Genomic DNA, 10,042 nt, shown 5'->3' with positions numbered 1-10,042 from the left:
CCAATTCTGTGACAGATGCCAAGATGGGTCATTCAATCTGCATTTCTAGCTGAAGATTGTTGCAAATGTTTCAGCCTTTTCTTTAGTGCTGATATTTAATAGGCTTATTAAGGAAGCCCTTGGCTTGCATGTGTGTTTGTTCTCTTAGCTGAGGAAAGGGGCACAACGATGAAGGAAATGGAATAAAACAATAAAGACAAACTTATACCAAGTGTACATATTTGAAGCGTTTACCAACTTACTTTATCACTATTTTCATGTCAATTACCATCATACTACCAAATGGTTCATTGCAGCATTAAATTCTCCCACATCATTTCTTACAGTTAAATGATGCAGTGATGGGTGAAATATTGTAAGTGATCATTTTCGAGAGTGAAACTGTTGTGCTTATGCAAGGTTGATACAAATCCCTCCTAACTGCTCTAACTGTATACAACCAAATTTAACCTTGATGTTCAAAGTAATGAACCAGCATATTTTTAATAACCTCTCAACCATAGAGTTCCAGTTTTGTCAGTGACTGCACACTATTCTAAATTTGCAGTCCACCTGCTTATTTGTTAGAGAGCTTATACTTTGCTGGGAAGCTGCAGTCAAATCACCCATCAACACTGCCCAGAGATTAAGAGCTACAGTCACAACCAAGTTTTTTTTTTAAAATATTTATTTTTCAAATTTATGCAAATACACAAAGAAACTAGTTCTCCTTTTCCTGGACAGTCTTGGTACCACGCAGTCTACCGGTACGACGAGCAGCAATGAGACCAACTTTACGTCCAGCCGGAGCATCCCTTCTGATAGTTGATGGCTTCCCGATGTGCTGATGGTTACCACCACCAAAAGGATGTTCTACAGGCTATGGAAGAAAAAAAATGGTTTTCACAAATTCTATACCCCCAATTCCTGTACATTTCTACAGTTGGCAAAGCTCTTTATTTAAAAAAGAGTATGGAAATAAATCAATCACTCAGTCCAGTTGGGGCTTGTACTTCATCTGTCCAGTACTCCTGATCCTACAGACAAGATAGAATAGATGCAGCTGTTCACACCAGCTGCATTAACAGGAAGGACTCTCCTGCTGAAACCTTCCCCTCACTGGAGGTATAGTGACCCTTTGATTCAAGTACCACCAGTGGTCTCTCTCTTTCTAAGGAGACAGCAGACGTAGCATCCTCTGGAACAAGTCACTTATACATCCTAATTTTCTGTACTTCCTCATCTCCAGTCTCTCTGGGCCTATTTTCACTAAAACTCCCTGTTCTTTTCTTTTAGTCTCCAGTCAGCAACCTTTCATTTAGCCTCTGAGGTCTGAAGTACCACAAATTCACAATTTATCAATATTGTTTCTAATTTAATTTTTATTTTCCAAATTGCTGATCTTTGTGTCATCAACAAACTAGGAAGGGTACCATCAGCTTTGTTAATCATAAATAATGAAAGGTTGAGGATCCAATAGTAACCCTTGCAGGACTTCACTGATCACATTTTGCCAAATAGAATGTCTGTCCATTCTTCCTACTCTGGTTCCTGCCACTCACTTATTTATCCAGGTCAATAATTAACCCTTGATCCCATAAACTTCAGCTAAAGCCTCATATGAGATACTTCACTAAATGCCTTCTGGAAGTCTACATAAATATCATTTCCCAATGAGAAATTCTCAGTTATAGAAACTACATTTGTAGAGATGTCATCAGCAGATTCTGATTTCCCTTTCTCATGATTATTAAATCAGAGCAAGAGTTGCTTTTTTTTTTCAAATACTTGCTGAATCAAAAGAAATTTGGAAGATGCTAAATAGTGTACATGCAAAAAGTTTACCTACTTTAAAAACCATAGAAATTACTTTGGGTTGTGGTGGAACTGGAGAGGAAATTTAACTTGACAAGGTAGTGAGGCAGGTAATCTTAGTAACATGAATTCTTTGCACTTATTATGAATAAAGGGAAATGGGTTTAAGACAAAGAATACAAATATAATGCTGCAAACTATCATAATCCAGGAATAGTAAGCAATTTTGGCTAATTAGAGCAAATTACACCAATGATTTGAATGGTCCAGCCAAGTTGGATCTTAAATGGTAAACTACTTCAAGCCTCCGTACATGTATTTTTAAAATTAAATTGCACCAGGGCAAATGGAAATACAAGTCAGGTCATGTCCAATCTGGAGAAGCAAGTTAGTGTGTGAATGGAAGGGACACTTCTTAATTATAATCCAAATCTAATTTAGATTAGCATGTTACTAACAAAAGTTTGCATACACATAGAAAAATGATAATACACAATCAAACCAAATTTGACACCAAGTCAAAAAGGTTAAAAAGAGGGTGCAGCTAAAATCTTGGTTCAAGTGGTAGGTTTAGGAATAATCCTGAATTTGCTGAAAAGGATAAAGAAATAGAAGTTTGAAGGGACCACCAAGCTCATGACGAAAGACATAGCTGCTATCAGTAGAGCAAACTGTTTGGGGGTATGACAGTCCATAGATGGTAGACCTCTTGGCAGGACAAAGTTGCCAACAGTCATTTTAATGCAAAACTGGAAGAATAGACATTCTTGTGGAACCTGACAATGTCTGTAATTTTCTTACAATGGAACAGAGAGTAAATAAGCAATAATCAGGCAACCATGAACTGCTTGTTGTAAACTTCAGAAGCTACACTATGGGAAGAGAACATCTGAAGTTTTGCTAGATAGAACAAAAGTGAGGACATTATAATTTTGAACAAGGGAGTGAACTGATAAATGAAGCTGCTGTTGTTGACCACAGACTAGAAAAATCAAATGGACAAGGAACTTTGAGTCACAGCAAATGTGATTTGAAACTCGGGTTGAGACCATATTTGAGAGGATAAGAAACCTGAGAGACATTCAAATAAAACAAAGAACTGCCAAGGCTGGAAGTCAAACAAATAATTGCTGGACAAACTCAGCAGGTCTGGTAGCATCGGTGAGAATAAAGCAGAGTTAACATTCCGAGTCTAGTGAGTCTTCATCAGAACAGAAGTATTCAAATCCTGAGTGCCAGGAAAAATGGATGTGAGCTAACAACATATTCAAAAACCAGAGGGAAAGATTGGCTGCAGACAGTTGGAGCAGGGATTTGCAAGTGTGTTGAGGTTGAGGGTGCTTTTTTAGGTTGAAAGATAACAGTATCCAAGGGAACAATGTAGGTTCACATAGGTGCCCGCAGAAAAGTTGTGATCTGCAGTTTACAAAGAGTGAGGCAAAAACAGCAGGAGATGAAGTATCACTTACATTCATAGCCACACCACGAACACGTGGCCAGCAGTTTCTCTTTGCCTTGTATTTGTGGTAAGCCCGACCCGCCTTCAATATGGGCTTATCAATACGACCACCACCAGCAACGACACCTGCAATCAATGTAAATACTTAACTAGCATAACTATACTTTATACTATAATTAGCATGTTATTCAATATTCTTGAGTTAGAAATCCAATCACTTCAAAGATGTTGCCAAATGCAGTTATTGTACGAACTGGTGCATAACTAAATATCATACTGAAACATTTTTTCTCAAATACAACCAATTAAATTAGACAACATAATGAACTATAACATGCACAACCTTTATTAAAAGATGATAAAGCAATGTTTAAACAATTTTAAACAAAGAACTAGTTTTTATTTGTGTAAATATTTAGACACAATAAATACTATAAAGCAAGTGTGGCCCTCTTCCTAGTTTTGGATGTAGTTCACGCTGAAAGCAATGATTGCGAATGAGTTGAATATTTTTAGGCTTAACAGTCAACTGAATTGTTCGAAGGACTTTGTAAAAATTGTCAAGTAAATCTTACCAACAATAGCTCTGTTCGCTGAGGAAACAACTTTCTTAGAACCAGATGGCAACTTGACACGACTTTTCTTAGTCTCAGGATTGTGAGAAATGACTGTGGCGTAATTACCAGAGGCGCGGGCAAGTTTGCCACGGTCACCTGGCTTCTCTTCCAGGCAACACACTATGGTGCCTTCTGGCATAGTACCCACAGGGAGGACATTTCCAATGTTCAATTGAGCTGCAAGCAAGGAAAAGTTTAAAAAGTTTGAGTCGACAAATTTGGTGTGAATGTCAAATGTTTTGCCCAAGTACTCTGCTTAGTTACATTACTCAGACATTATTTAGGAACCAGTTATATATGGGACCATCAGGGAAAAACAAAAGGTAGCCTCATTGATTAACTGTTTTAACCTTTAATGGTGTCCCCACACACCCTGCTTCTTGCTGATGCCAGGTTAAACATGAATGTAAAAAGCCACAAATGTGAAGTGGATGAGACTGGGTGAAGAGGGGTGCAAGTGCAGATAAAGAAAAAAAATTGGCAGCCAGATCTAAGTGAGACTGGAGAGCATTTGTTCAGCAACACTAAGACAGGCACTGCAGATTTTATGGCAACTGAAATGTATACTCGATGGCCTCAAAGACAGAGCATTTGGAGAACATCCAAGTGTTTATTTGTACGAATCCCATTCACTTTCCAAATGTCCAAAAAACTCATTCCAACCCTTTTAAAAGCACGGCCAAAACTGCATGCAACGTGAGGTAATCAAGGCAGCACTAAAAGGAGTACAGCATCACTTCAAAGTATTAAAAGATTGAAGAATAATGTATCTTGACAGATGCATTATTTCAGTTGCAATTATACTCAAGATAGGGACGACAGAAAATTCAAGCGTCATGCTTGAAAAACTGATTTAGAGTCATACAGTAGAGAAACAGACCCTTCGGTCCAAAAAGTCCATGCTGATCATCACCCCAAACTATATTAATCCCACCTGCCTGGTGCTTGGCCCATATCCCAAACATTTCTTATTCATGTGCTTCTCTAAATATCTTTTAAATGTTGTATCTAGACCCACATCCATCACTTCCCCTGAAAGTTCATTCCACACATGAACCATCTGTGTCAAAAGAAATTTGCCCCTCATACCTTTTTAAGTTTTTATCCACTCACCTTAAAAATATGCCCCCTAATTTTAAAATCTGCCACCCTAGGGAAAGGACACTTGCCATTCACGTTATCTATACCCCTCTCAACCTCCTACGCTCTAGTGAAAGGAGTCCCAGCCTATCCTTACAGATGAGAACACGCAGTCCTGGCAACATCTCTTCTGAACACTCTCCAGCTTAATAATATTCTTCCTGTAACACGGTAACCAGAACCAGACACACTACTCCAGAAGAGGCCTCACCAACATCCTGTAAAAACTCAACATAACGTCTCAACTCCTGTACTCAAAAGGAGTGAGCAATGAAAGCAAGCCTGCCAAATACCTCCCCAACCACCTTATTTATATATGATGTAAACTTGAAAGAATTACGTATCTGAACCCTTAAGTCTCTGTTCTACAACACTACTTTTAACGGTACAAGTCCTGCCCTCACTTGTTTTACCAAAATTCAATACCTCGCATTTATCCAACTTAAACTATCTGCCACTCTTCAGCCCAACAAACCTCTTTATAATCTTAGATAACCTTCTTCACTCTACACTACACCACAATTTTGAGGTCATCCACAAACTTACTAAACATGTCTCCTATGTTTTCATCAAATCATTTATGTAAAATGACAAACAAAATTGGACCCAGCACCAATCCATAGAACACCACTGGTCACAGACCTCCAGTCCGAAGAACAACCCTCTCCTATCATTCTTTATCTCCTGTCATTAAGGCAATTTTGTATCCAGCTGGCAAGCTCACCCTGAAACCAGTGTGATCGACCTTTACTGATTAGTCCACCATGTGAAACCTTACTGCTCTGCCCTCAATCTTCTTTGTTTTTTTTTAAGAGAAGTAACCATCAAGTTCAAGAGACATGATTTCTCTCTCTCTCAAAACCATGCTGACTATCCCTAATCATTCCTTGTTTCCCCCCCTCCCCCATGCATATAACTCCTATCTTTCAGAATCACCCTCTACAACTAGCCCACCACTGACATCAGACTCACAGGTCTAGTTTGCAGGCTTCTCTTTACATTCCTTCTTAAATAAAGGCACAACATGAGCCAATTTCCAGCAATCTAGCACCTCATCTGTAATTACAGATGGTACAGATGTTTCTGTAAGGGGCCCCACAATTTCTCACCTAACTTCCACAACAACTTGGAATACACTAGATCAGGTCCCAGAGATTTACCCACCTTCATATTTTCTAATACCCCCAACACTTGCTCTTCTGTAATGTGAGCTGTTTTCAAAACAATGAATATTTCCCCAAGGTCTCCAGCCTCCACTTCTTTCTTCACAGTAAAAATTGTCAATATTCATTTAATCTCACCTATCTCCTGAGGTCCAACACAAAAATGACCTCTGATCTTTAATAGGTCCTAATCTCTCTTTAATTGATTGCTTGCTCTTAAATGTACTTGTTCAATGTTTTTGGATTAGCCTTAACCTTATTTTCCACAGCTATCTCAATCCGCTCTGCCTTCCTGATCTGGAATTTGTGCTGCTGCTACTACATCTCTCTATCACCCCAAAATCTCCATTCACATTTTATAAAAGTTGATGTCAAAGTTTTGAAACTTGGATCTTTCTAACTTTATTTCAATAGTTACCTTTTCTGAGAAGTAATTGGATAAGACCAGAGTTAACCTAGAACTTTCCTGGTCTGTTTGATTAAATTATTTACCAAATAACTTCATAAGACTAAGATACAGGAGCAAAATCAGGCCACTGAGTCAATCAAGTCACCTCTGCCGTTCAATCATTGCTGATTTGTTTCTCAAACCGATTTTCCTGTCTTCTCCCCACAACCATTGATCCCTCTTGTATTAAGAAACTGTCTTAAATACATTCAATTACTATGCCTCCAAAGCCCTCTGTCGTAATGCGACATCGTTTTCTGGTTGAAGAAATTTCTTCTCATCTCAGTTGTATAAAGGTCAGCCTTTCACCGAGGCTGTGTCCCAAGGTCCGAGTCTTCCCTGCTAGTGGAAGCGTAGAGCGGACTAAGACTCCAACCCCCCCCCCCAACTACATCAAGTACAGACCTAGGGGTTCTCAACTGCTCCTCATATGACAAGCCCTTTACCCCAGGATCACTCTTTTAAACCTACACTGGACTCCCTCCAATGCCAGCATATCTTTCCCGAGAGGAGGTCCAAAACTGCTCACAATATGTCAAATGTTGTCCAACCAACACATTATACTGCCTGAGCAGTACACCTTTGCTCATTTTCTAGTCCTCTTGAAATGAATGTCAACATTGCATTTGCCTTCCCTACCGCCAGCTGAACCTGCAGAGAATTCTGAACTAGGGCTGCCTCTGATTTCTGAAGCCTTTCCCCGCTTAGAAAATAGTATATGCTTCTATTTTTCCTCCTAAAATTTATAACCTCACATTTCCACATTATATTCGATCTGCAATTCTTTGCCCACTCATCTTAAATGCCCAAGTTGTTCTGCAACCTCCCTGCTTTCTTAACACCACCTAACCTACCACCTATCCTTTGTCCAGATCACTAATGAACAACATGAACAGTTGTGATCCCAACACTGACCCCTCTGGGGCTCAGAGTCAAGATTAGAGAGGTGCTGGAAAAGCATAGCAGGTCAGGCAGCATCTGAGGAGTAGGAAAATCGGCACTTTGGGCAAAAGCCCTTCATCAGCCCTTTCCTGATGAAGGGCTTTTGCCCGAAACATCGACTTTCCTGCTGCTCAGATGCTGCCTGACCTGCTGTGCTTTTCCAGCACCTCTCTAATCTTGACTCTAATCTCCAGCATCTGCAGTACCCACTTCTGCCCTGTGGAACTCCACTAGGCACCAGCTGCCATCCTGGAAAAAAACCCTGAAATTCATTAACTTTCAGAAGTAGACAACACACACACACACACTAATATATATCTCATAATATAATTTCACACCTTACCTTTCTTACCACAGTAGATAAACTGACCGGTGTGAATACCCTCTGCTGCAATGAACAGCTCAGTCCTCCTTTTGAACCTGTAAGGATCTCGGAACACCACCTTTGCTAAAGGAGCACCACGGCCAGGGTCATGAATTATATCCTGCAAAATAAGTCAGGAATCTAATTAGTTTATAATTATTTCTGCCGTAAATTTACCTATTTAAGCAGCTGTGATTTTGAAGACGTTTATTGTTTTATCCTGATGAGAAGGCAAGGATTTAAAAAGAAGCTCGAGGCAATTTTTTCACACAGAGCTTGGTCCATGTATGGAACAAGCTGCCAGAGGACATGGGGTGGGGAAGAGAGAGATGGGTACAATTACAACATTTGAAAGGCATTGGGACGAGTTACATGAATAGAAAGGGTTTAAGAGGGATAGGGGCCAAATGCTGGGAAATGGGACTAAATCCGTTTAGGATATCTGGTCAGCATAGATGAATCGGACTGAAGGGTCTGTTTCCATGCTGTATAATTCTATGATTTCTTTAATTCCATTGATTGAAGAAAAATTCCATTCTTAAATGAATACTTGCCTTGACAATACCCTTGATATAACCATGACGTTCAGCAAAATCCACAGCTCTCAACTTTGCAGGACCTTTCCTGTGTTTCACGTGAGCTTTGAAGACAGAGCCTGCACCCTTTCTCTGGCCTCTAATTACACGACCCATTGTGCACCCTGTAAATACAAAAAATCCAATCTAAATGATTCCCCCTAAAACTATTCCAGAAGTTAAAACAACAGATAATAGATAAACTTCAGAAATATTGAAATTTTCCACCCATTTAATTATAACTTTAAAAAATTTCCACTCACTGAGTAAAATGAGTACATTTTACTCAGTTAAATGTAAAATTACAAGTCTAAGAATGGCCCAGATATTCTGATGGAATATCACAGATTGAGGTTGCACGCCAGAACTACGTGGAATCAGAATCTCCATGGAAATTTCCCAGGAGGTTAAAGATTCCAATGGTTCATGTGCCCATGTGTGGGACCCTCCAGAAGAATCTGTCAAAAGCAGAAAACTCAGACTGTTCCATTTTTGGTCACCCCAGAAAATGTTAGATGAATAAAAGCCTAACTTAAATCCAATGTTAAGCTGAACCCCCAATTTACCACAGACCCTTTACAATCACCCATTCTCCAATCTAAACTGATTACTACGCCCCCCCCCACAAAGAAAACCTGACAATCACTAAACCCTCCTCAACTCATTCTTTGATGTACCTGTAGCAATCACTCACCTGGCACCCTAACCTCAAATTTACCTCATACACCCATCCTTTCACAACAACTGTCAAAACATTTGGCTATTTGGCCAAGTCAAGTAAGTGGGTAAATATATACCAGGTGCAGTATAACGTGTATCAATGGGAGGTCATCCACTTTGGTAGCAAAAACAATTTTCATCTGAATGACAATAAGACTGGGAAAGATGGTTGTGCAACGAGATCTGGGAGTTCTTGGGCACCAGGCGCTGAAAGAAAGTATGCAAGTGCAGCAGGCAAAGACGACAAATATTTTTGTTTACATAGCAAGAGGATTCTACTACAGAAGCAAAGATGTCTTGCTAAGACCATACCTGGAATGATGTGCACTGTTTGGCTCCTTATCTGAGGAAGAATGTTCTGGCTATTGAGGGAGTGCAAAGGAGGTTTATCAGACTGATTTGTGGGATGCCAGGATTAACATATGGGGAGAGACTGGATCAGTTCTGACTATATTCACTACAGTTCAGAAGAATGAGGAGAGATCTCAGAAACTTTTTAAAATTCTAGAAGGTGAATGCAGGATCTTTCCGATGACCAGGGAGTCTAGAACCAGGGGTCACAATCCACAGATTAGACCATGGATGAGACAGAAAAAAAATTCTTCAAGCAGAGAACGGTGAATCTGTTGAATTATCTGTCACAGTGAAGTGTTGAAGCCTAAACACTGAAGACTTTTGAGACTGATGTAAATATAGCTTTTAGCACTAAAGCGATCAAATGAGATCGGCCGTGATCATGTTGAACGGTGGAGCATACTGAACGGCCTACTCCTATTTTCTACGCCATGTTGCTGGACATTTAAATCTCAGGTCATGGCAC

At 39.7% G+C, this 10,042-nt stretch overlaps 1 protein-coding gene across 1 annotated transcript; it reads right to left on the bottom strand.

The window, feature by feature from the left end:
• Positions 1–679: 679 nt before the first annotated feature.
• rpl8 (ribosomal protein L8) lies at positions 680–8,650 on the bottom strand. The gene is made up of 5 exons (XM_043700851.1): positions 8,482–8,650; positions 7,907–8,048; positions 3,829–4,047; positions 3,264–3,379; positions 680–859 (listed from the first exon to the last, which is right to left on the bottom strand). Exons 1-5 carry the CDS (start codon positions 8,617–8,619, stop codon positions 701–703), a joined length of 774 nt encoding a protein of 257 aa, XP_043556786.1. The 5' UTR covers positions 8,620–8,650; the 3' UTR covers positions 680–700.
• Between the last annotated feature and the right edge of the window lie 1,392 nt (positions 8,651–10,042).

The sequence above is a fragment of the Chiloscyllium plagiosum genome, chromosome 12 (assembly GCF_004010195.1).
Source record: "Chiloscyllium plagiosum isolate BGI_BamShark_2017 chromosome 12, ASM401019v2, whole genome shotgun sequence".
In the NCBI taxonomy this organism is placed as follows: Eukaryota; Metazoa; Chordata; class Chondrichthyes; order Orectolobiformes; family Hemiscylliidae; genus Chiloscyllium; species Chiloscyllium plagiosum.
This window is presented reverse-complemented; position numbering and strand designations above follow the sequence as displayed.

What these genes read in the sequence shown, in the direction of transcription:
- rpl8 (XM_043700851.1), bottom strand. Translation starts at nt 8,619, where the DNA reads ATGGGTCGTGTAATTAGAGGCCAGAGAAAGGGTGCAGGCTCTGTCTTC. An exon ending in AGCGAACAGAGCTATTGTTG is followed by an intron (nt 3,380 to 3,828) that starts GTAAGATTTACT and finishes CATTGATTGCAG; the next exon opens with GTGTCGTTGCTGGTGGTGGT. An exon ending in TTCGTGGTGTGGCTATGAAT is followed by an intron (nt 860 to 3,263) that starts GTAAGTGATACT and finishes TTTCTTCCATAG; the next exon opens with CCTGTAGAACATCCTTTTGG.